Genomic DNA, 27774 nt, shown 5'->3' on the forward strand with positions numbered 1-27774 from the left:
AAAGACCAAGTGAAATTATCTAACTAATGAATGTCTATTTGGATTTAAAATATCATTACAATTATTTTAATAATTGCCTATCCAGGAACCATTCAGCTTTGTCAACTATCTCCACCTAAAATATAAAAAAGCCAAAAAGTAAGGAAGAAGGAAGTATGTTTCTAGCACAATTTTTTCAAGTTGAAAGACTCTTCCTCCTAAAAATCCCCAACCTGTAAACAGATTAGATTTTCTCAAACCCATTTGAGGAAAGCTTTGTGGAAAGGGAGAACAACTTTTATCAAGCAGGTACAGAAGGTGGGAAAAAAAAAGGTAAAAGGGTAAATTCTCAATTCTCTCTGAAAATTTCCTCAGGACTCTTACATCTGACAGCATCACAGCTGCAACACTCCTATGACATGATCTGATGGGGTTTTGGTGAGACTCTCCTTCTCAAGATGTTTCCTGTGCATAGGAGATAAGCACAGCTCCTCAGCCCAGCTGCCCTGACCAGCCAAGCTTGAGCACACATTGCTTGCTCCCAGCTCCTGCTTCCTACTCTGATGAACACAGAAATACCTCCAGTGCTCACAACTGTAGGAAAAAAATGATGAAATCTGGATGCAACAGGTTCACAAAAGACTTTCTGAAGCGTTTTTTGCTGTTATTCATGATAAATTAAGCTCAGCTGGTCCAGCATTAACAGGAAGTCAATTAATTTAGAAGTTTACAGAAAAAGTTGGGATATTTTTCTGTCCAGGTCAAGTAAAAAATTTAATTTTTGTATTACATTGAAAAGGAGAAGAAAATCAAAAGCAAGCCTTGTCCAGACACTAGATTTTCAGCTGTACTATTATTTTTTAAAAACGTTTATGGGCTTTTTACCTCAAAAACCCAAACCCTTAAGATAATGGATTTCAGCAGCACTGTGTATAAAACAGCACAGCATACTGCATCTGCAGAAATATTAGGCTGCAGTTCTAGAAATATCTTGTCTGCCATATAATCTTGCAATCTTGTAATATCCACATTGCTGTAATAAGCAATATTATCAATTTACATTACCAGTCACTACTCAGCTGTTCACTGTAGCATTCCCGTGCTACAGTAGATACAGATAGGGCACTTGTCTGCATTCCCTCCAAAAGAGATGAGTCAAGAACACCGTGTTCTATTTCAGAGGACATCAAAGCAACCACCAAACCAGAAAGGAACAGAACAAATGAAAATGCACTGTATTGCAAAATGATGTCACCTATCTGATTATTCTTAAATGCAATGCTACATTTTGTTCTTGAAACCACCAAGTAGCCCTGAAGTGCTTACTTGGCAGGTTATATTAGATGGACTATACTAGTTTTCCAGAATAGCCTGTGCATGGGGCTGAGCATGACTTTCAATTTTCTAGTCTGATATGTTTGCAAACACCTCAGGTTATTAACACCTGAAATAGCAGAATTCCCTCAGCTGGAGAAATTGGTGCATCACCCAAAACCTGACATAAAAAGCTAAGCGAGTGCTCTGCATCTCAAGAGTGTTGGGGGCACTCCCTCTGACACTAAAGACATCTTCTCTAATCCTGCAAGAAATTATTTAGGCCTTGGGTGAACACCTTGAAAACTTAATGGTCTACATTTCCAGAGACACGGATTTGAACCATTAGCTCAAATACCAAGGTGATAAAAATGTAGGTGGTTTGGGACCGCATAAGAAATGCAGAGCAGATCTCTCTTCCCCATGTTTTTGCAGCCAGGCAGTTTACTGATATTTCTCACATAAGATATGGAAAGTGATTTGTAATTACATGCAGCTCCAGACAGGGACATTGTCCACACTCACACTCTGATGCCTCAGAAATCAGACTTCCTTTTGGGAAGTGGTTGCAAACACCAGGCATTTTGCTTATAAAATCCGTAAGGCTAGAAAGCAATACTGAAAATGCATCAATACAATATAAGATAACCAGAAAACCATTTCTAAAATCTTTACTGCCTATATATGAAAACTAACTATTCTGCCTCTGTTACTTTTATCAAAGATGTTTCTTTCTGTTGTTCTTCTCCTTCTTACACTGAATCCCATTGTAAACCTAATTTTGAGCTGTTTCGTTTTTCACATTCATTTAATATTTAAAACTTTAATATACCATGCTCTGAAGAAATTCTTGATTTCATGACTTGGTACTGAATGTTAGCTTTCTTGAGATCTCTCATCTCAGGGAACTTCTAACAGATTTAATTATAGATATAATTCTAGAATAACTAGGAAGTTGATAAATACTCTTAATACAGCTTCCTTTCAGAGGAAAACTAAATGTCCTGATTATAAAATATGCTTTTAAAACTCCACAGAATAATATACTTATATTTATAAGGAATTTGATGCCTAGCTTCAACTATGTTCACTGTTCCAGAGGTTTCAATGTCTAATTTAAACCATGGAAACACTTTAAGGCTGAATTGACTTCTCCTTCTTTCTCTCCATCTTTCCTTCCTGTTCTCAATTCCAATCAATATGCCCTGCTGAAGAACTGTCTTTGGAATTCAGAAAAATCTTTTTTCTTAAGGTATGTGGAGAACGTTATTTCTCCACAAATTAGCTTGTGGTCATACAGGAAGGGTTTTTCCACCATGCTCTTGTGCTATAAATGATTACTGTATTCTGCACTGGGGTTTATCTCCAGGACCTTTCAAGGCCTCTGAGTGTGAACTAAAAAGTAGTCTGGAATTTGGAAATGTGCTTGAGGTTGTCCTCAGTGGGAATTGTGCAGCTAACTTCTTTAAGTCTTTGAATGCTCCTATTTACACCTTCCAACTAAGCAGCAGTGGTACACTCACCTCCCTGATGCATAGGTCAGAATCCATAAACATTGTTTATCACTGTTCATAAACAGTGATGCTTACTAACAATCACTGGTGCTCATTAGTCCAGGTCTAGAGCCATAGCTGCTTTTTCCTAAACTGGTTCATATGCAGAAATCTAGCTAAAAGACTGAAGTGTTACTAAAATGAAGATAAGAGGGCTTTCCTTATTTGCTTTTACAATATAGTTTATATTTGGATAATATAAATTATCAGCAGTATGAATGAACTCAGAGAAAGAACACAATATTTTCAGTGTTGCTCTGGGTGATTAGATGACAATAAAAATTACCTTTCCATATGAGCCTTGTCCTAATACTTTCAACAGCTCAAACTGAGAAGGATCTGCTTTTTCAAAACCTTCCTTGACATGATGACTGATGTCTATTTCCTTCACGATACCTTCTTCCTGCAGAGGGAAAAACAAAAAAAAAACCAAAATGCCCAAATCAGAGCCATTATCTTAAGGAAACATATTGTTTATTAAAATCTTTTCTGCAGTGCTACAATCATGTAGCAAATTTTGAAAACAGAAAAAAATGCTTGTCTAAATATTCCACATACTTGTTACCAGCTGGGGAGGGTAATTGTCAGGACATCCAAACCTGGTACTTCTGTTTATTAAGCCTCAAGAAATGACTAGATAATGACAGATTATACAAGCTGAAGCCAAAAATACACTGCAGAGCTTGGTGTTCCCATCAGAGACCTTGCTAGCAGAGTGGCATGTACTCAAATCTGTACTAGAGAGGCTCCATCACACTTCTCTCAACATACTTTCTCAGCTTCCCCTCAAATCATCATTTAAGTCAATCTTTAAAAACTTTCTTAGTCTTAAGCAGCAATTCTTCTACTGAGTAGACAACAAAGAAAAGACATTGCTAAAAAAGCCTCTTCCTATTTACTTCAAAAATAAGAAAGTTACTACTAGTAACCATTTCAACAGAAAACAAATTAACGATTAGATGTAAAATGAGGTGGTGCTGGGAGAAGATTGACACACACTTTGTCGCTTGCAAAAATTAGTTTTATACCCTTTGGATTTGTTCAGGTTCTTTTGTTAAAATCTGTCCTCTGTCAATAGATGCACATTCCTCAAAGACATCAGTTGAACCAGGACCTTCATCTTGCAAGCTGTGACATATGGCATTAGTTTCAGGTTTTTTGCTCCATGTTATTTTGGCATGTTCCTCTAAAAAGAGAGCAACTGGGTCATTTGAGACCCAGAGGGACTACACAGAGTTTGCAGCAACCCAGAAAGTCATTGAGCTGAAAAGAAACCTGCAAGAAAGAACCTGCTTCTCAAGGACACAAAGATAAGGAAAGGTAATACTTACACACCCTTTTATTTCTGTAGTGTTTTGTACACCTACAGTTGAGCTTTTTGGTTTGTTTGGTGTGGGTTTTTTTTTTTTCAAACTACTTGTTCTAACTTCTCCACAACAAAAATATGGATTTTCAGTACAAACCTCTTTTTAAAAATCTCCCAGTTTGAAAAGACCTACTCAACGAGGAATAAGTTTGAATATTTCTGCACTTGGCAGAGATAACTGCAATCTCACAAGCATTTTTATATGGACTTTTCCAGCAATTTTCCTTTCTCCTCCCCAAAAAATCTTTATAAGACCCAGAAAGAGAACATTTATATCCCGCTCTTAAAAAACAAACACAAAAATATTTGGCCAAAACACATTCTGTGCTAAATAAGAATAAATTTGATTCTCTTCTCCAGAAAAATTGTTATCGCTTTCTACCAGCTGTAATTTGTCAGATACATGGCTTGCATTACCCAGATTGCTTTCTACATTGTATTTTCATCCCTCCTCTTCCCTGCCTCTTTACACTCACATACTTTGGAACAGTAGACTATATCCTCTTCTTGGTTTGGAAAGCTTCCTGTAGTTCATTCATGCTACCACAATCATGGAAAATAATCATAATTTCAGAGCAATTCCTTTTTCTGATCCTAATTCCTACAGTTTCAGGTTTGCCTGAAAGGAAATGCTTGAAACCAGTGAACAGTTTTCACAGAGAGATCTAAAGGATTTCTAAGTACAGAACTGCCAAGATCTCTCTTTTCGTTTTTCTGACTTTAAACTGCTGTGCGAGATAGCATAACTTTCTGATATTAAATATATAATCTTGTTCTATTATTTTGTATTCCAGCCTGAAACACGAAGTCACTTTCAGCTACATTTGCAATTTAAATGATGAGTGAGTTTCAATTTGCCCGTTCATATTACTCATCAAAGTCAAAGACCTACAACCCTAAGCATATTTCTCATTGTATTACTAAATTTAATATAACCTCTTTAGGTTCATGAAACATGTTCAGTTACAGGAATATATTGAAAGTATTAAAATGATGAAAATTCAGCTTGCTGGAAGAATGCTTAAAAATTTCTTGCACTCCCATAGAATAGCATGAATAATTTATAACATGCAATAAAAACAGTACTTTAATTATATGCATCTTTAATTAAAAGCTCAGGGGAAAAAAGCGTGTTTACAGCAAATGGAACCAAATACAAGGCCTAACAATGTTTATCAGAGAAGCACAGATTTTAAAGACAGAAAAAACATGCTAAATTTTGTGATTATCAAAATATGAAAGCGTTGGTTGGAAGAGGCTTCTAGGGGTCATCTAGTCCAACAATCCTGCCCAAAATATCACTGACACTTAATCAGAGCAACCAGCTGGCTTTTTGTCCAATGTGGTTTTCAGTGCCTCAAATGCTGAAGCTTGAGCCACTTCCTACAAAAGATTATTCTCTTTCAATTTGCCCACAGTCCAGTCGAGCTGGCTGATCCACGTGCCCTGAGGAGGAAGCAGGATATTTTTCTAGGAAGGTAGGATTTCCTGTGGATTTCCTGTGGTTGCCTCACTAGAAAGGGGCAGCAAGGCAGCACTGAAGAAAAGGCATGCCAGACAGCAGTTTTTTCACCCATCATCACCACTGTGGTGTCACTTGTGAGCTGTCCAAGAGGTAGATAGTATTTTAGCTGGTATGACAAATCCACTTCCCCCTGGAGTAGAAAGCCAAACTGGCAGTGCTTGAGACTGAAGACAGACACAGCCCCTTAAAGGAAATAGATGCTGGTGTGTTTGCACCATGCACCCATTTGCCTTGAATGTATTTCTATAATTTTATTACTTACTGCTGCATAAATCACAGAATAACTTTGTTTGTTTTAATTTTCTAGCAAAAAAAAGCCCCTAGCACAAACCAAACAGTCTTATAGTCTCTATTTACTTTCTTACTTACATGGGATTTTCTCATTTGAAGTCTTCCTGTATTATGCTAATATGGAATCTGGCATAATTTTTCTCAGATATTGATCAGAGTGAAACTCAAACTGTCAAAGCACAGGTATTGTGGGCAGGTCTCCCAACTATTTTGGTCTGGGTTACATACTATAAACTTTTCTAATACAGGTTTATTTTTCAGTGTTCTAGCAAGTGCACCATATCTGCATCAGGAATTTGCATAACAACAATAAAACTGAGACAAAAGAATCACAATACAGACAAAGCCTGCACACTGAAGAAGCTCTTTTGATGGAAAGGATTTCAGTCTGGAAAAAAAAAAAACAAACAACCAAAATAAAAAACCCAGCCAACTTTAAAACTGGTTTTGATCAATAAAGTCGGTGGAATCAAAAGTGAATGTTCCACAGTTTGATCTTGCAACAGCTGTGCACACCAGCCCAGGCTCTTACTCCCTGCTGACTTACCCCACACTGCATTAGCTTAATCTTTTGTAAACTTCTCTAAATATTTATGTTTGCACAAAAAAACCATCATCCTGTGACAAAAGTGAGATGGATGTTCTTGGTGGCTTGAAGAAAGCACACAGTCAAGCAGGATAGACTAGAGGAGGGAGGGCAATAAATTGGAAGGATAAAAGAGGAATGGAGAGTTCTTCTCTATATTAATACAAGAAAGCCCTATTCCAGGTCTGATTATATACTGCATTACTCACTTAAAGGCTTCCCCCAAAGCTGGCAGAAGGTTTGGACATAAAATAACTCACTATTAAAATGGAAAGACCATTTTGATCTCTTCTCCTCTGGGAGAAGAGAACCTCTTCTTGCCCTGGGACTGTGGAGAGCAGACACATCTGCTTTGGGGCTCCTGGAAGGCAATAGCTCCCTGTAGCATTGGTCTCAGCTCACTTCCAAGACTTCTTCATGCAACCTTGGAGAAAGAGATGCACTAATGCTCAGTGGCTGCTTGAGAGCAACAACAGGAAACTCTTCTAACTGCAACAATACTTCCCAACCCACTGTCACATGTAGAATCAAGAAATGTAGGGGTATGGATTTGGCAGTGGAGTACAAAGTCATTCAAAAGGGCAGGCCTTCCTGGAGAGCAGCTCTTCAATATATTATCTTGCCTGTTCCACAGCTTCTCAGCAAACATTATAGAAAGAATACCTCCTAGAAAATGGACAGGTTTAACACCTTTTGGAGTCTTGTCTGGCTACTCCCCAGCTAGTTTCTGAACAAGCAGAGCTAAGGTCACCAAACAAAGAGACCACCTTAGCTGCCAGATATATTTTACCCACATGCAAAAAACTATCCTCACCAAGACTTCCTGAAATATCAGGAGGGGAGATTACTCAAGAATCAGCTGCTTTTACCAATGGAAAAATTTATGCTACCATATCATATGCAAAAGAGTCACAGTGCTAATTTTATATGATTATTGTTTTGAAAAATCTGTACGAAAGGATTCCTTACAGGATGCCTGGTCATCTCCTCAGTTGCAGAGGATCAAGACTGGCATACAGGTATGGCTGTAAAGGGTAAGTTTCCCTTTCCAACAAAACTATCTGCACTTTTGATGTGCAAGTTTTACATCTTCAGGCTTGCATGCTTTAGGATCTGAGGCCAATTGAAGAAATCAATGAAAATGTGGCAGGAGGAAATAAGAAAAAAGCTTAACTCAGAAGTCATTTTGCTGTTGTTTGAGATAACCATTATTTGTCTACAGCATATGCTCAGGATACAGACTTTATTTTATTACCAATCTTCCCGTTTGGCAGGTTACCACCTAACATAAACCCAAATCACAATTATTTAACTACCAAGTATCACAGTCAACACAACATTTCAAAGCAGTATGATTCATTAAGAAAGCATGTTTAAAACAGTGATATGGGAATAGTTAGGACAGGATGTGTCAGATAAAGATGAGGCCAGGTTTCTACCTCTGTTTCACAGTTTCTAATCTGGCTCAACCCATAGGAGAATAATTTGTGTCACAGACATAATAGGCTATTCAAATACTGCCTAGGGCAGGAAATGAATTGCTGGCCTGCATTCAGTTCTTTGAGGACAAGTATCTATATTAAAGAAAAAAAGTATAGGAGCATTTTCATTAGACTCTTCCCAAGTCAGTCTCCAGCAGCTGGAGTAAAAAATTAATAAGAAACCTTCCATTTTAAATGGGTTATAATCCAAATTCTGGCCTCTACTGTCATCTGGAAAGATGTAAACAGTAATAATGCCATAAATGGGCCTTGTTGCTTTGTTAGCCTCTGTCAAATAAACATTTGCTTTAACAACAATGAACTGGACTTACTGAGCGCTTAAAGAAGCATGTGGAACTCACAGTGAATTTGCTGGACATTGTGCCAGGTCTGTATCTGGCTTTCCAGCATAAGCTTACCTACCTTCTCAAAAGGTCATATGGACTTGAATAATCCATATTATTTATATTATATCGTCTCTTACAATTTTAAGAGAGATTGGGATTTGTTTCCCAGATCTTTCACAAAGGTGAATAGAATGTGTTATCTTTAATTTGGAAGTCCAACAAGTATGTCATAACTTACTGGAAAACAAAAACCTTAAGAAACATTTCCGTGGAAATCAGCTGTTAAATTCAGCAGACCTTTTTCTAGAGAGCTTAACTATTAAGCTCTCTTTAAAATGCTTAATACTTCTTTCCAGCTCCAATTTTTCATCCTACATTTTTAGTTTCTTCTTCCTAATACATGCCTGTACAGCTGGGGTTCAGCTGAAGTCCAACAAACTAAATAGGAAGAGATGAATCACAGAGAGTAAAGGCAGTGAATAAATCTGCTGGATAGATTGGTGAAGTCCATGAGGTGATTTGAGTACTTGGGAGATTTGAATAAAATCTTTTGTGCTACAAGGCATCCTGTGTATCTTTGATGAATCACTTAAGGCTGAATTCAGCTAAATAAATGCAAGCATTTATAGTGCAGGAGGCAAGGTTTTGAACTAGGTTTACTTTGCAGTCAATAGAGAGGAGTGATGAATTCAGGATTAAAGGAGATCAGATCCTTAAAAGAAATCACATCCTAAAAAGTGCACGTTTCTGTCTGATGTCAAGATAACTTGCTGAGTTAGGGGCTTCTGCAGTTGTATGAGATGAATTCACATTTATCATTTGATTTTGAAACATACTTAAATAGAGAAGTATTGTGGACAGATTTTTAATACAATTACAAGAGAGATGTTTGCTGGCAAATGCCATGAGACTTCTATTGAAATGGAAGATTCTGCAAAAGAACTTATAAAATTGAAACATCTAGACAATTAAAACATCCTCTCAATTAAAACAACTCGAGGTGTTGGAAATAGCCCACTGGTCAGGATTTTGCAGCTTGCTAAATTAGGCATTTTTTCTACTTGCTCCCTAACTCAAAAAATAGGGATAGTTGCTTTTTGCTATCCCGTGGGAATACCATGAGAATTAACATAGAAAAAATGTGGAATCCTCATACTGCAGTAATGAACCAACAAATTATCTGAAATACACCTGAGATAAACACGAGCTATCAGGCAGCCTACCACTGAATTCTTTAGCTCTGAAACATTTTGAAGTCTGGTGCTCTTTATCTGAAGACTATAGTGTCTTTACAGACCCAGTCCCTGACTAGGACAAATATATACAACACTGTGACTGCAAAATTACATGAGGAGAACAATCTTCCTATTCCAAGTGAAGATATACATTAAGTACAGGGAGACACTGATTCTTGATCTAACTTTCAACTGTGGGCATAAATCACTAGCCAGGGTAACTCTAATTTTTATGCTATTTCTTATGCAAACTGCAAGAGTTTAGGAGAAGTGGTGAGTAGAAAGAGTGCCTAATAAAATGTTAAAGCAAGAGGTTAAAAAGAAAAAGACAAAAGCAAAACCATCTGGTCACAGAAAAAAATACAAACAGTTGGCCAACCTTACTCATACGGCAGCTCTCTACAAATACTCAAATACAAAAACAGTATCAAAATGAGTCACACCATTAAAAGACAAAGAACTCAGCAATATTGCTGTTTCTACAATAAATAAGAGCAGAATGTTTTCACCAACATCCTACTTGGCATGGCTTCCAGGTGTGCCACGGTCCATTGCTGATTGCTTCTGCCGGTGAATAGGCAAAAGAAGAACACTTGCTGCTCATTCATCAAGTAACTAACTCCCAATGCATGGAAGAAAACGTGACTCTTAGAAGGGTAAGTATTCTTGTTTCCTTATGATGATTCTATGTCACCATTAAACAGGGTTATGAACAGGAACCTGAGCAGGGTTACGTGCAATGCTAGGGGCCAATGTACGTGACTGCATTGAAAAATGATTGTGTTCTTTTTACCAGCTCAAGGCTGGTTCCCAGCTCAGTATTGTTCCCTGTGCACTCTGGTCTGACTCACAACCTCTCTGTGAGTGGCCTGGGTGACTCCTGGCAGAGACCCTCCCAGGGATGCCCCCACCAACCACTGCAGCCACTCAGCAGAGCTGCCTGGCACCTGCTGCAGCACATCAGCACGCACAGGAAAGCCCCAATGGGACAGCCCTAATGTGATGGCAACCTATGCTCCATGCATTTCCAGAATACAGGTACCCCCCACATCCCCGTGTCCCAGCTTCCCATCTGTAAAATGCAGGTAAGGCCATCTTCCTCTTTCGTGTGGTTAGGCACTGCCCTCTGGAAAGATACCAAATGCTCAGATACTATGATATTAGGCTTGAAAAAGAAGGAAGACGGAAAAAAGATCTATATGTTAATGATACTATTCAAAAAATATAAATACGTGCTAAATTACTCCAATTTCCTTATTGCTATACTCAGCTGCTTCACAGACTAGAAGAAAAAGGTGCCTGATGTTTTACTAGTGCATTTGAGTGTGAAATAAAAACTCCAGCTGCACAAGAAAGATAAACTGCTTAAGCAAAACATATTTGGAACCATTTCCTCACTGTTTCATGATCAAAAAAAAAAAAAACACTGCCCACCACGGCAGTGTAAATGGCACCACAACACAGTAAGTAGAAAATACAAAGCCCTGGAGCATTTGCATGGTGATTTTAAAGAACTGAATCATCTTTAATATGCATACTAAGGGAAAAATACCAGGTTTCATCTTGAAATGTGAGGCAGAGTCGACAAAAGGCTGTAATAAGAGATAATTGCATTAGTGAAGTGTTGGATTAGTCCGTTTAGGAAATATACCCGTCTGCTGTTTACACATCACTTGTAGGGTTTAGTAATTATCATTTTGTCTTCAAGAGGAATACTGACCTGCTTGCACATTTTGCATCCTCCCATTAATTAAATCAAGCATCCACTAAGGGTTCAACCAGCTTGTACTTCACGAACTGGAGTCCTGCTGGCATTATGTTAGGGAAAAAAGTGTTGTAATGAGGTTCATTATCTCAATGGCATTTTACAGGCAGAGTATTAATAGGGAGATGGACTCATGTAAGGTCATTATGGAATCAAAGCAAATACAAATTAGTTTTAATGCTACTGTTCACAACATAGAGCATCCGTGAAGGCACTGAAGTAGAGAGGCTGAAGCAGCTGAATGAGGCAGAGAGAAGATAGTATAAAAGGAAACTCTAAGAGATGATATGATAAATTTAGCAACTTGGACAGAGGAATAAGATTTGAAGGGCAGAGAGAAAAGGAGGTATCAAGAAGGACGTAAGACAAGGGCAATTGGCTTGTGCCTATGCCAACAGACAACTAAACCAAGAGAAGAACTGCAATATTAAATGACTTAAAATGCAAATTTTGCCCATTTTATGCAGCAGCTTACTCCAATTTAAATACCTAACCATCTTCTTGGAGTGAGGAGAAAGTACAGGCATGCATGTATGTACTGGAGTGATCTGATGGGGAAGCTGGCAAACAGCCCTGGCACACTCAAAACTGCTCCCAAAACAAAGGCTGAGAGCATGATGGGGACCAGAGGTGCTCTGCTGCACAGATGGTTAATGGCCTTGGGCATCCAGTCTTCTCCAGTAACTCAACTGGGCCTCCAAAGCACAGTATGAATGCAGTGGATGCAGACTCTGCTTATTTATGTAGACTCCAGCTTCAAGTTTTTAAGTTATACAAAAACACACAGATTTAAAAAAAAAAAAAAAAAGGTTACACAAAGTACCTGACAATACCCCATCTCATGCTGGCTCCAGTTTCATGGACAAATATTTAGCAAGGGATACTAAAACTTATCTCTTCAGCTGTATACTTTTATTACAACCACAGCTAAGACCCAGGTCATTATTTTCAGGCGTTCATAATTCAGTGCCTAAGGACTGTTACCATGTACAAGTACCTCTTCAAACAGAGTTTCAGCAGTTTACTGAAAATCTGGCCCAGGAAAAGGCCCATAACATTTTGTGGGTTTTTTTAGCTACTAAGAAACCTCTAGTTTAGGTCATGTCCTTCAAAGATTCACACAGCCGGTCTCCAAGGAAGAAGCTGCTGAATAATTATCACATATCATCTTTTCTGTGAAGGGAATAATTGTTTACAATTACTGTACTCAACAGAAGCATATATTATGTACACACACTGACTCAAAAGTTGTGTATTTTCAGAATGAGAATAAACAAAACACAAGAAATTCCATCTGGATGCAAAGAACACCTTTGCAACACTCTTCGGAAGACTCCCTTATTTCGAAGAGGTCAAACTGCTGCACCAATCTGTTTTGCAGAGATTTACAATGGATAAAGTGATTTTGTCTAACAAAAGTGGGGGGAGGTGATAAGTTAGTTGGTTGTCAGCTGACTGGGATCTTAACAAACTTATCATGACAGCTTCACAGCAGCAAAAGTTCAGTCACAGCTGATCCACAGTCTACTGAAGTCTACTGAAAATGATTTCCAGAGTAGGATTCATCCAAACATATGTCCACACTCTGTTCAACAACCAAACTCTTTATGAGTTAGCTGTCTAAACTTCTGTACTGACAGCTGACAAAAAAAGAGGGTCCTTTTAGGTTTTTCTTTCTTTTAGACATCAGTACGTCTCTAGTAGTCTAAACCAGGACTTAGTAAGCTTGCCTCTTTCTGCTGACTGTAAAGCAAGTCTATGCTAATTAGTTCAGATTTATATCAGTTCTTCCTTCCCTCATTCCTCAATGACTCCTTTAGCATTAGATGGAGCATACACGCTGTGCATTATACTGGATATTTCCAGGCCAGTTTTTGATCAACCCACCTTTTTCACTATGGATTTTCTACACTCTCCAGCAGACAATGCATGATGGTCTCATAATTACATTTTTCTGACCTGATATATACTTGTACAAACAATTGCAATATCTTTCTGCAGAGACTTTCTTACCCTGTGTGGTTACTGCCATGTTCTGCCAACCCAAGTCAGAAAAATCAGGGCTCTTGGCCATGAAACTGGAGGCAAACCCACAATCCTGTGTCAGATACCACACCAAACTTTTACATTGGGAGAAGCTTTAACAGGTACGGGAAAAAACAGTTTCTTCAGTCTCTTAATTCAAAATAATTTTTACTTATTTCCACAGTCCTTGTAGCATTTGACCCATTAGATCACCTGGCATCATTTAGAAAACTGCCAAGACAGCTGAAAGCTGAGCCCAGGTGCAGCGCACATCCCCACGTTCCTGCAGACTGTGAGGCATGGCTTTCATCTGCCCTGCAGCTCTTTTACTCACCCAGCCGTGTAAAGGGACATTTACATCAAGTGGTCCTCGTTCTTATCTTCAACCACCTTATTCACAAAAACCCTACTTAAAACAAAGTGATGATGATGATGATGAAGGAAGGCAGTGGAAAGGAGCTCTTTCTGTTTAATCCATTTCTGTGCAGAAGCTTCTGGGGTTTTAAAGTATTGAGTATACCAGTTTTAAAGCAAATGTACTGCTTTAGCCTCCATTCTACAAGTATTTTGTTAACATATACACAAGGAAGAAAAAGGTCAAATGGAAATTACCAAGTTCCTGCTAGGTAGTTTTCATTGACCTGCAGCTATTTCAATACTTTTCTGTTCTGGCTGAAAACTGTTAAAACAACAGTTGTATGAATACATGGCATCTTAACAGGTAAAGTCTTTGTTGGTTTTTGAGGTTTTTTTGTTTTAATAAAAGATAATCCAAATGGCTTTACTGAAAATCAGTTTGCTGTGCACTGTAAAGGGACAAGGTGCAGAGAGAAGACAAACATATAACTTCTGTCTTACTGAAATGACAGGTTTGCTCACAAGTGATTACAGAACTGTACCTACAAAAAGACCAGAGCACAGATAAAGAACTTTGTAGTCCAACATCATGATCTCTCTCACAAGTTTATTCCCAATGAGTTGGAGAAGTTAAAGGTTTCTACTGTACAGTAAACTGTGAGATTGTTCCTATGCTCAGGAGCATCCACAGAACTGTCTGGGACTCCAAGAGGAGACTAACCTCCCATTCAAAGAAAAGTGAATGGGCACAGATTAAATGAGATCTTCCAATACGATTTTTAACATTCATTTCAGATACAGCTTCCATTAGTAACCCGAACAAAGAAAAATGAACAGCAAAATACAGTGCCACACTTTACACAGGTGTACTCTTTTTTTTTAATATCAAGCTAATAAAATGCTTTTTGGTGCTCCATATGGTGGATGCTATCCCACTGACACTCAAAATCACCTAGTGAGCTGGCTCCACTGGGCTGCAATGTCAGTGAAACCCTTAATGAAGCTGGGAGACAGAATTCTGAAGAATCTGATGACACATTATAATCATCAATAATTCTTTCCTACATAAAAAATTAGAAAATCACTTGAATTCAGTAATTGTGCATGAAATGCAGGACACCAAGCAACAGCAACTCTGTTCCTTTGCAGATAAGGCATTTATTGTGCTTCTCAGGGAGTCCTAGACAATTGTGCCCACACAGTATATTAAAGCCTTTATACTGAGCCTTATTTTATAACCCTAGCCAGCCAACCATATATGTATCACATGTAACTATAGTGATGTTTTATAAACAACAACAAGAAGACAACTGAGTGGTAAGTGAAGTAATTCAATCAACCAGTAACGACAGGAAGCTGAAATTAATATTATGGACAAAGGAAAAATAGAGAACACAACCAAAAGATGACAAGTGAAAGCCAAAGAGGAAAGCTGAAACCACACAAAAGTGTTACTTTAAAGAAGCCTTTAATCAAATACACACGTCCAACGCTCATTTGTTTCCCCCATTTTGTCATAAAAGGAGCAATTCCAGTGTTTCCAAGACACCATGGGAGGTAAAGTTTCTGCAATTTAAGACAATACCGTAAAGAAAAAACCTCTTTAATGTAAAACACAGTGAAAAGCTGATTATGAATTTTGCTTTGCTTGTATTCTTAAATTAATTTGCATTTAAAACCATTCTTTTTTCTTGCTGACTGCACAGCAGGGTCCTGCTATGCCAAAGCAGAGTTCCAGCTCGCTTTATTAAAGGCTCAGTTGTCCAAAGAACATTATTTTTGGACTGTGTTTTTTTGGATTTGTTTTCAATGTTAAAAATGTTTCTTTACCCACAAAGGCTGAGTAAATTGTCATCTGCTGTTTTTGAATTTTATCCAGAACTTACAACTGAAACTTTTTTGTACAGGTCAATACCAAAATCTTCTGTCTTCATAGAGCTCTTTATGCTTGTGAAAATACACATGAATGTCATCAGTGAGTTTGGGTCAAACCATGTTACTGAAACCATCTAAAAAGTCAACTAACATAAGAATTACAGTTCTGCATAGTTGCAATAGCTAAACTTCCAGTCCTATGAAGTAGCAAGTGAAGCTGGGTGACATATAACACTGCTGTGTAAATAGCCTTCGTTTGGAGATTAAGAGTAAAGAGAAACAAAAATTCCACATCGGCTTCTCATCTCTGTACCAACTTCTATGCCAACAAGGACAGGTACATGGGAGACTCAGACTTGGTCTTGCACTCCCTGCCAGGCCACTCAGGGACTTGGGGATAACACAGTTGGCCTAAACAAAAGCTGTTTCCCACCATCTAATGTGCGCATGGAAACACAAGCCCTAAACCAAACCTGTTATAATGTCTACCTGCAACATTTTGCCAGTTGTACAAGACTGGAGGCATGTATCAAACCTAAATTATACTATGGATACAGTCAGTGGCAATAAACCTAACCACAGCATAAAAAACTCAGGTTAGAAATCTGGAAAATCCTTCCCTGGGAAGGGCAGAAAAACTTCAGAAGAGGTGCCACTTCATGTGTTACTAACTTGTATCCCACCACCCTTCAGCTGCCCCTGTTCTGTTTTGTCCTATCCGATATTACATTCTTTTTTCGTGTTTTTTCAAGAACCCACAATGATCTCCACATGGATATAAATACGACTAATCCTATTAAAAAATGGTGACCATAACAATATTTGTAACAGATATTCAGAGTCCACCTTACAAATATAAGCCCCAGCTCTTAAATACCCCTCTCTTTATAAATAGGCATCATTAATTACCAGCAACATAAGTAGATGTTGGAGAACTAACTGTTCTTGTAATAATTTTGCAGGATCAGGCCCTAAAAACAGAGGATACAGATGGCGATCACAAGATGCACACTGAGTGAAAACAGTTCTCCTTTTCCCCAGTGGCAGATTGCCAGTTAAAAATCTGCTAATGATGGTACAAGAGGAAGAACTGTCATGCATATGTGCCAAATTTACTCATATAAAAAGTGAATTTGGCATCAATATCTGTTGCAGCTCATCAACAACATGAGTTAAGTGGGGCAACAAATTATGCCCCTTTTAATCAGCTAGCACTGTCATCTCCTTTATAAACAGGGAGAGTTACTAAATTTGTTTTTGGTAAGTTTAAAGCAGTAAAAGAAGATGGAAACATCCTGTTAACAAAATACTGGCTAGACCATCAAAAGACTTCCTACAGACTTTAGAGCATCATCAAAACACATAAATAGCATCACTCCATGAAGAAAAGTCAGGGATGAAGAGCAGATGCATCACTTGGTTTTTAAAAGCTATTTGAGAAATAGTACATTATTAGATCCTAACTGTGGATTTCCAACAGTGTGACTTCACTGAATCGATGAAGAAATAAAAGTTTGAGGAATTAGGCCTTTATTTTACTTGTTGCTTGGCTAAAAAACCAGATAATGCTGTGTTATTTCACCTCTTGTAAAAGGAAGCAGAATGAAAATCTAGAATTTTACCAGCTCATCTTCCTTCAGAAAGAAAATCTTCTCTGAAATAACTAAATGCCAACTCTTTTGGTATTCAGGAGGTGGCACTTTGCTTGGGCCATGTATCCCTGACATGAAAATCTGCAAGGGGGAATTCCCACAGCCCCTGATACACTAACCCCCTGAGAAGAGCTCCAGAACCATATCCATGCATATTTTAGCACTCCTCAGTGTGAAAAACTTCAGTTATAGAATATAATGCTTTGCAAAGAACAATCATTAAAAAAACCAACCCTGGATTAAAAATTGCCTAGGTATTTAAAGAAACTTTTCTTTAACTGATACAGGTCTGAACACATGATTACTTAAACAACAAAAAACCTAGGCCTGTATGTTTATACAGAAAGTGACCATGAAAATCTAGATTTTCATCCAGATTTGAAAGCTTCTTGCAAAGGATGCCAGTAGATATGGCAATCTACGCAAAAATCTTTCAATAATATAGAGCTGTTTGAAATCCAGTAATTCAAAACTAACTTAGCTGAAAGCGAAATGAGAAGTTGCATGGTTCACCTGGTTTATGAAAGACTCATAACCTTCAGTAAACCCGTGCAAAACGATTTGCCAAACAGAAGCACTTGACTGTAGAGAATGAATATAAAACCTTTGTTTATAAATGCATAAGGTAACTGCCTGAGGAACAGCCCAGCAGTGCATTAGTCCTGCAATGGCCCCTCATCTTGCTTTTTCTCTCTGTGAAAGAGAAATTAAATTCCCTTGAGAGTTTCTGTTGCCATTGAAAAACCATTTCCACAATCCACATACAGGATTTACTCCACTGACCACTAATGCCAAAGGCCCCTAAACCACTTACACTGAGAGAAGATGAGTTTTGCAATTTGGAGCTGCATCTATGAAGCAATGAAAAATTGATGGTTTCCTTTTGAATGCAATAGAAATGGCTCCTTTGTACATTTCTTTCCTCAGGGAATTCATTGCTATAATTTTCCATTAGAAAGTTTCTGTACTACTGCAATGATGACCTAATCTGGGTCATCAAAAACCTAGGATTAATCACATGCCTAAAAACAAACAAACAAAAAGTTGTTATGCAAATTTACTTGCTTGATGGTCTGCAATTATTTTTATCAAAAACATGGGCTGGGAGTTCTGCATTTTTCACTTACAACAAATAAAAAAGTAATTTACATTTCATTTTGTTCTATGCTATTATCAACAGCATATGCACTGCAAACATCATCCACTGCAGGATGCCAAAGAAACAACAGAAACACTACTCTAGCTTCAGAAAACCCTGCATGTTGGGTAAGTATTAACCTCAGATGCTGTGAGGTTAAGATGCTTGCCTATAGTCACACAGTGAATTTGACAGGACCAGAAACAGAGGCCAAATTTCCGGGTTCCCCAGCCCTATCGTAAGGCAACACTGATGTAATTGCTTATTTTCATTTAAGTGTCTGTACAATTCATGTTTCTAAATCTTCAAGCTTGTACCAGCAGGTATTAATGCTTTACCTCAGATTCAAAAGTATGTACACTAAAAGCTCTTTTTTAGGCTAATGGAAATGAACTGGCCCATCTTGAAACACTGAGCTGTTTAGAGCATGCTGATGCTTGCAGAACTGTATGGGAATGCTGGGATGGAGCTCCTGGACCTGGCAATGCAGTGCCTAGGTCAGCTTTGCAGGATGTCCTGGGACATTTCCATACAGCTCCTCTCTGACCCAACCTTTGCTGGCACAGCCTGAAATGCCACCAAGAGGAGTTATTCCCCTTAAATTCAGTATACCCTCACTAGGTGGGAGGGTCTCCAGTGTGTTTTGGCAGGGTGCTACCTGCAGGCATAGGATATTCTGGCTCCCAAAGACCAAATAGTGGCTCATTAGAACTGTTAGAGGGCTCAGCTGCTTCAATTCTCACTCCCATTTCTGCTGACACAAGTATGGGCCCAACACGTCTCTCTGCAAGAACTCCGAATTGTTTCTTTCCAGTGGTCCCAAGAGCATCCAGATGTGGAGAGCTAAAACAAGTTGCAGGTACCCATCCTTTGGAAACTCATCATTTACACTGCTCACAGAAGAAGCACGGAGAAGCACACATGCCTCAGACCACCACACAAATAAACAATCCCTTCTTGTGTCCAGAAACTACCTCCAGTACTCACCCAAAACCAAAGTCTGCAATTCCAGAAAGTTTCCCACATGAAAAATTAAATTTCAAAATTTCTTTCTACCTTCCCTTTATTCATTATGGCTTAATTTCTCTTGCCAACTGACTGCAACTTCCCCACATTTTATTTCAAATTTTTCCCCTGACTTGCAGGGTTTGTTGCTCTTAGTGGTCCTAGCCATTTTGGAGGTTAAGCAATATCTGCTCAGATAATCAGAAGAGAAGAGATTAACAAGTCAGAGAACAGTCATTACCTGCAGACATTCTGAAAATAGCCATCTCCACAAATCCAGTGGACAGAGTCATCAATTACAGTAATCCTACAGGAAGGCAGTATTTGCATAGAAAAAGTATTTTAATCTCATAAGTAGAACACACAGTGAAATAGGTTTCTCTAGCTCCAAAAATGTCAGCTCCAGTATTTCAGGAAATAAACAGTGAAATTTGTGCTTGCAATGCCACTAAATATAAATTATGTCATATTTCTAGGGATTAACCAGTTCTAGAACAAAGGATTAAGTCTGAGTGAAAGAAAACCAAAATCATCTAGACCATACCAGCTGATGCTCTTAATGACAATCACCTCTCCATGAATGTCTGGGACTACCTGCATGTACAATAGCATACATGTGTTTAATACTGGAGCCAGAGGCATCCAGTTATCCCAGTAAATTTGGATAATGCTGAAATAAAGATATTCTTTCTTGAGGAACTCCAGCTCAACTTTGTGACTCTCCTAGTTAAAAGAAAAATGTCCAAATGGAAAATTGTGTTGGTTAGGCAGTTGCAATTTAAATTTTGTATCATAGCAGTAAAGATAAGGAGACATGGGTAAGGCTGAGATGGAAGCCACACATACATAAATCTACCAGGCCTGTTGTTACCTCAAATGACATCACTTCACAGCACCTCTCTGTACATGAGGAACAGCACGGTACAGACCAATTCATTCCCGAATTAGAAAAATAAGACTGGACCAAGCCACTTTCCCTGGTGGAGACCAAACTGCTGCTGGAGACACCTGGGGTTTGATGGAGTCGTTTGAATTGTGCCACTTATTGAGCACTTGTCCCAGGAAGGTGGATGCTCACTTGGCAACCCTGCACAGCCACCTGCCAGCTGAGGACAGGGAGACAGGCACCTGTCATGGACTTGAAAAGAGACAATCTTAAAGATCTCCAGAAAGTTCAAATTCTTGGAAGATTTTGTGACAGCATCTTGGACATGACGATGCACCTGTTTAAAACACGTGAAATGCACTGATCACAAATGAAACTCTTTTTACAAGAGTCATTGCACTCAGAAATTCATATACAGAGGTTTTCACACCACACTGATGTGGGTTTGTAGCCACTGAGGGAAGCACGGGAGCTCTTTCCTGCTCAGATCTGCCCATGACAGCATGGAGAAGATTCAGACCCTCCTCTTCCCAGCTGAACTGGCTGGAGCTGTGGAATGACTGCCAGGACTGGTGGGACCGTGCTTCACTGCCCTTTCTCCTGTCCATCAGACCCTCCCTTTCTGAGCTGTTTGCCCTGTGTCGGGTGGGGGCAAGCCCTGCTAGCACAGCAGAGAGGCAGAGCCCCAGTCAAGGGAAGCTAAATGAGCTGTAAAGGGCAAAATGTACAAGGGGTGCCATCTGGCAATAATATAAAGAAAAAAAAAACATTAAGTGGGTTACATAAACCAGTGCCCTAAAACCCACATATAAAGGCAGTTAAGGACACTGTCTCATCCAGCCTCAAGTGCCACTGCAAAAAGAACAAAATTAAAGTTATGCAATGCCTCATATTAGGGCCAAAGTAAATAAAGTCAGGACATGCACTTTGACAGCAATGTGAACCAAAGCAGCCTGTGTTGCTGGGTACAACCCCTGAGCTCCTCCTCATTGCCATGGCAAGCTGGGATGAGTGGGAGATGAGCAGGGGCTGCCTTGGCTGCAGGAGCCCCAGGACACACACAGCCCTCCCATCCCGCCTTCACGAGGCAGGTGCTCACGGTGCAGCTCACAGCAGAGGCTCACCACAATGAGAAAAGTCCAGCACTGTCAGAGAATTAAGGTCTCAAATGAAGTTATAGGAAAGAATCTGGCTCAACCGTGGTTTCTATGCAGCAGAGCTCCTGAAGAATCAGTCAAACTTTTAATTTTTCCTTTGAGTTATATAGTATGCAGAAAATAATAAACAAGCAGAGAGCAAAGCATAACACACATCTAAGAAATACTGTTTTCTAAATTTTACTCCAGGTATAGTTGCACAATGTTCACAATGCTGTAATGCTTTGGCTTTATCTGTTCCCGTCAACCAGTATCAAACTGATCTATCTATACTCCTAGCAGAATTAAATATTTGGTAACTTCTCGGCAAAGTAACATTTAAATAACACACAAATGCCAATTTTGCATTAGCTTTCTCTACAGGGAATTGAATTTAAGACCAAAATCTTAAAAAAAGCTAATTAAAAACTTTTACTGAATTTTAAAAGCTCTGTGCAGCTACTTCAGATGATTGCTCATAAATTCAATAAAACTCTAAAGATTACTCATGTCTAGCAGTGTTATCATCAAGGGAAAGTAACTTTCTTTTTCATTTCACACAGAAAATGGACTTTTATTATGCTGATAATCACCCCTACACACTGAGTACTCACCAGTGTTAGAAGTTGAAAGCTATGAGCAACTTTTATTTCTTATTTTTAGAAAATTGTCATCTTTTCAGATCACTTCCTCAGACTTTAGAACTGGGGGCTATGTTCTTCCTAACAATACCTATTAGTTCACTGTCAAGTACCCTTAGCATCTTGGAAAGTCTCTTTGTATTTAATAATATATGCATAATCAAATATATATTGAGTAAGAATTTATAATTGAAACTGAAATAGAAACTGATATAAAAGATGCACAGTGTTACATCTGTGGATCATTTATATGGGTCACTATCATTTTTAACATGAAATAAAAATTCACCATTGAAAATTTCTACTGCACATTACAGAGATATTTTAAAGAAATTTAAAGATCTGTGAGACTCCCCATGGTTTAAGAATAAATATTTTAATATTTGAATCTGCAACTTTCATCAAGGATCAAATTAAGAAAACAGGAATTCTTTGCCTTTTAGACCTGCATGATGCCTCTTAACCATTTAATTGTCCTTGGACTCATTTTTTCACCCATAAATATTGGCATGAAACATTCCACAGCAGGCAGCTACCCTTCCCAGAGGAAATTCGTCAAATATCCCAAAATTTGTTCTTAATATTTACTATTGACATTCCTTACACACTGTCCTAAATTCTGAGTGACTTTCAAAAGTTGTCAAAACTGAAAGATCATCTGCAAAACAGAACAGCCCTCAAGCTCTTCTGCAACTGTGGCAGCCCTTAACATCATCACACACGTTGAGAAATATTCAAGCAAGCCACTGATGAGAAAATGTTAGAATGCAGAGGGTAAAAACATTTGTTTCCCTATTCTTGACCAGCTACCCTTTCCTGAGAAAATTAACAAAACATACCATATGTCCTTTTTTTACTGAGGTTTTCATCTTATTCGTTTTCTTAAGGTCAAGTATGCAAGTTTTCCCCACATCCGGACTAATATTTTCATTTTTCCATCATGTGCATTGTGTTCTGGAAAAGTGTCAAAATTTACTTAGTAGGAACTGACACAGAGGAAGATTTACTGACAGGATTAACGTTTCACTAGTGAAAAGTAAGAAGCGTATCAAACACCTACGCTACGGTTAAAGAAAAAAGAAGACAGTAAAAAAAGAGGAAGAAAGGAAATCAAAACTGCCCATCATTAGGGCTACTGGCAGCTGAGCAGGCTGCTCTTCAGTTTGCTCAATTTTCTCTCATTGTTTCCTTTTGCTCTCATCTGCCACTGTGTCTGTCTGCCTTGCCCTTGCCCCAGTGTCCCGTGGGTGCCTGACAAGTTCCCTGGGTAGGGTCATCTTGTGTCCCCTGACAGAGTGGAGGACCATGGCTGCTGGCCAGGGATGCTGTTCACTCTGGCAACATGTGCAGTAAGCAAGAACAATGATGGAAAATTCCACTCCATCCAATGTAGCCAGTGACTATTACTCTTCTGTGTTTATATTTATCTCCTGTCCCCCGGCAAAATCCTGCCCAAACTCCCATTCAGAGTACAGCTGAGAGGAGCAGGAAGGGAGAAGGTCCCTACAAGGAACCTGGCAGGTTGGACAACCTCTTGCTTATTCCCATCAAATGTCCTGGGCAACCCCTTTGTGCTTTGTGTAGGAATTTGCCCCCATTATTGTGCTACATTATTTAGTTTGCTTAGGAGTTCACTGAGAGCTGATAATCTGCCTATCACGACCAATCTGGAACTGGAAAATGGTCATGCACATTTTAAAAACAGTCTATCACATCATGTGTATTGATTATCTTTTGGAAACACTCCAAGAGACATCATTCTGCAAGTCAATCTAAAATAAATATGACCTGAATTTATCCAGTACAGGTTGAAGGAAGCCTTGTTACTAGGCACCTAGTCGGGTTTTTTCCCCTATAAAAATTGTACGCATTTTAACAATATATAGCTGTCTATATCCTAATATCACAACCTCCTGGCAGTTATGAATCATTAAACAGGATTGTATGTGTCATGTTTCACAGATATGCACTGATATTTTAAAAAGTTCAGTTCCCATGCTCCAAGTACTGAAACACCTTTCAAAATCCTAAAATTGTACCACTCAAGTGACTTGCTCTATGCACTTAACTAACCCCAGCCATCTATCTACCTGTGACCTACCAGCAAGAGAAACAAATGCTGTCAGGCAGGAGTAAACAGATGGCAGAAAGCTGAAGCATAAACAAAAGTATGACTGAAAACATTGAGAAAGAGAATCTGCAGGTCTGCAGCCCTGTTGCCAATAAGGAGCTGTCACTCAGCCTCAGTCAGTCAGTCCCTCTGCAGCAAACCTGCTACAGAAAACTTTACCTGGCTGAAGCTGGGACATGGAAGTTGTATTTGAAACCAAGGTTTAGATCACTGAGTTTGAGAAAGGCTGTTAACCTTTGATTTCCATATTTGATTTCCATATAAGGGAAAGTGATTCCTAATTATTGTATAAATTAATTGCTTCTCAGGGTTGATCGCTGCCACTATTTACTACTACAACCTGATGAAATCAGGCTCTTCTGTTTAATACTGAAACCTATTTGCATGTTCCAGAAGAAGAGAAAACAGGTTTAATTTTCAACAGTCTATCTCAATGCCTCTTCCTCACTGGAATGAGCTATGAATACTATAGGTAGGTATTTCTTGTGCAAGTAAAATCACATTATACACCTGCTTCATTAATGCTGCTCATGAATAAGGATGAAACATCAGGCAGAGAAAGGTGGATACTCTCTGAAAGGGGAAGAGGATACAACTCCGGGATAACAGATTTCTGCAATAAATAATTTATAACAAATTTTTACAGGACATATGTTTCATGGAACATAAAACTAGTAGCATAAAATATCGTTACCTTCTGGTAACTTAAGATCAAAAATCTGTTCTCAATTTCGTCTTTCCTGCCCTGAGCTTAGACTCCATGCATAACCCAGGGCTTTGGACCACCCTAAAGGGCACCTGAAGAGCAGGGCACTGAGTGTGAGGCACTGAGCTGTCTCAGTTCTGCTGTGACTTCCCTGCAAAAGTGACAAAGATTAGCGTGCCATGTTTTATCCACTAGATCCAGGCAGCAATACTATACTGCAGGAGAGTAGGACTTTGCTGTGATGTGAGAAGCCCTAATGCAGCTGTGTTGGCAGGTGCAGCTCAATCATCTCTGCATGCCACCTCACGGCTAGAAAACATTCAAACCTTCTAAAATACTTTGAAGTTAACAGCACACACAATTCTCCTTTGCCCAAGCTGTGCTCCAACCCAGCAAGCAGCAGACTCAGAAGCAGGAAGGTTTGCTTTCAGGTTCCTGAGCTCTAAACACCATTTTTGGCAAAATATGAGAGCAGCACCACTAGAGAAACCATACCTTCAATCACATGTTCTGCCTCAGCTATTGCAAGGGGGGGAAAGAAGATATTCTGTAGAAGAGAATATGCCCCCAATAGGGAAGTTTTCCATGAGGATTTCCACTTGTCTTCCACATTCATTACACACCATGTTGCATCATGCAAAGAAACTTCTTGGAGTACTCAGCTCACTATATTAAAAAATGTTGCTAAATTAAAATGGATCATGCTACTTTTCTCCTCTTCTTCCTCCTCCTGTCCCCCCACACACCATGAAGGTATTTTGGAAGAAAAGAATACACCCACTACTTAAATGGATTATAGGTTCACAGGTTATACGTATGTATGTAAGGAGGAAATAATAATATATAAATTCAGCAAATCTGCAGGGTACCCTGCCTACAGAAAAGAGATGCAGGATTTCTAGCACTACAAACACATGGAAAGAGGGTACCCTGTTAAGTAGGGAACAAAGTGCAGCAATGACTGAGACTTGCTGTGAATAATTAATGACATTTTTTTGACAGTGACTTATGCTCCAATTCCTAGAGGAAATAGTCCACTTAAACTATTTTATTACAGCTGTATCCTCAGGAAAATCTAAACTCAGTTTAACGAAGCATTCGGATCAATGTGTGATGCACTTTTCCCCCTTAGTTCTTCATGTGCTATTCAAACTCATACAGCATAGAATTAAATCAAGGATGGCAAAAATATTTCACTCCCTAAATTGCAATACATTTGCCTAATTAAGCAATTACAACCCACTGTTGCCACAGAAATTTGCTGAGTAATATCTCTTTTCCACTTAGGCTTCTGCACAACTAGAGCAAGTAATAACACACGAAAATTGCTATAGTTAGATCCTTAGCAGGCACGATGGATACATCAAAAATTGGTTTGTAACTTTAGAGGAACCAGAGCTTTAAATTACAGTGGAGATATTAACAATGCAATTAATGAGAATTATAACAAAATTTAAATTCTCTACCCATGCACCTTTGGGAAAAGCAAACAAAGTAAACAAACAAACCCCAAACCAAATCCAAATGTTGGTTCACTCAGCTTCTGATCTGTTATCCACCCCCTTCCCTCCCTGCCAGCCTCCTGTTAAAAAAAAAAAGACTGATTTCACACCAATTCCACACTTGAGAACAAGATTTCCAGGGAGCTTTTCTTTTCCTACTACGTAGGCAACAAGCAATGATAGGATCAGATAAAAGCAAATAATGAGATTAAGTCTCATTAAAAGCCTCCTCTTGTGCTTCAAAGGCACTTAACTCTATTAGAGGTAAAACTGAGAACAGTACATACACCTACAAACATTACACAGTCACATGTGCAGAACAGGCTCCACGCTGCAGAAACTGCATTTCTGACCACAAAGCAACAGTCACGTCAAAAGACAAAACATTTTTCTGAAATGCATGGATTTTTTTCAAAGAGACAACACAATAGTAGACAGGGTACTTGATATGCCTTGCATTTACAGTGTTTTCTACCTTTTAAATATTTTTATAGGTAGGTTTGCAAAGCTGTAAAAATAATCACTTCATATCAACTTGTTGATAATATTTTTTTTCTTTTTGCATGATAAAATTATTGGCTAGCAAAATTCTTAAATTTCTGTAGAAACAGAGAATGCATAAAACATACTTGAATTTTTGTTCCAAAGTTTCCATTACAAACTTCTTTAGTTAAAATAATTAATTAATCCTCTGATGGACAATGTTCATTCTGATTCTGCAAAGTAAATTGATAATTTTTAAAATTAACAATGAATCCTAAAGAGTTCAGTGCCATCCAGGTCAAATTTAGCTAGAAACTGACTCTAATCCTAAATCAGATTTTCTAGCCAGCCTCTATCCTGCCAGCACAGAAAAGCTACAGATGGCAGAACAGAAGAGTGCAACAATACCAAATAGGCACATTAATTTTGAAAGAAAACTGGGAAAAAAATATCAACAGAATTATAACTAAATTTCCTATTAGGCAGGAGAAATATAACACAAAACAAAAAGCTGCCTAGTGTGAAACACTGCTGAAAATACAGTGTTTCCACTGAAGCAGTCTCTGTGACCAGACAGGGTCACAGACTGGAATGGGCATGATGCTGACAGCAGTATTGTGAGGCAAAGAGATTTTTTAAAATAAATTCTCCCTTTCCCCGTCTCAGCTTCTTAACTCCTCTACTATATTCAATTGCATTTTTATAGGTTTTTTTGTTTTGTTTTATTTCTTTGGGGTTACGGATAGAAATGAAAATTAATGTCTATGAGAAAGATTTTACTTCAAAGTTAGTACT

The 27774-nt window shown here is 38.6% G+C and overlaps 1 protein-coding gene across 3 annotated transcripts in view; it reads right to left on the reverse strand.

Annotated features, from left to right (window-relative positions):
• RPS6KA2 (ribosomal protein S6 kinase A2) overlaps nt 1–27774 on the reverse strand; it is a 262329-nt gene that overhangs the window by 83639 nt on the left and 150916 nt on the right. For all 3 annotated transcript variants that reach the window (XM_088161421.1, XM_088161422.1, XM_014875797.2), the window contains one exon: nt 3133–3249. In XM_088161421.1, coding sequence (XP_088017547.1) covers nt 3133–3249 — 117 coding nt within the window. The remainder of the gene's footprint in view (nt 1–3132; nt 3250–27774) is intronic.

Source organism: Sturnus vulgaris, chromosome 3, assembly GCF_052056855.1.
Source record: "Sturnus vulgaris isolate bStuVul1 chromosome 3, bStuVul1.hap1, whole genome shotgun sequence".
NCBI lineage: Eukaryota > Metazoa > Chordata > Aves > Passeriformes > Sturnidae > Sturnus > Sturnus vulgaris.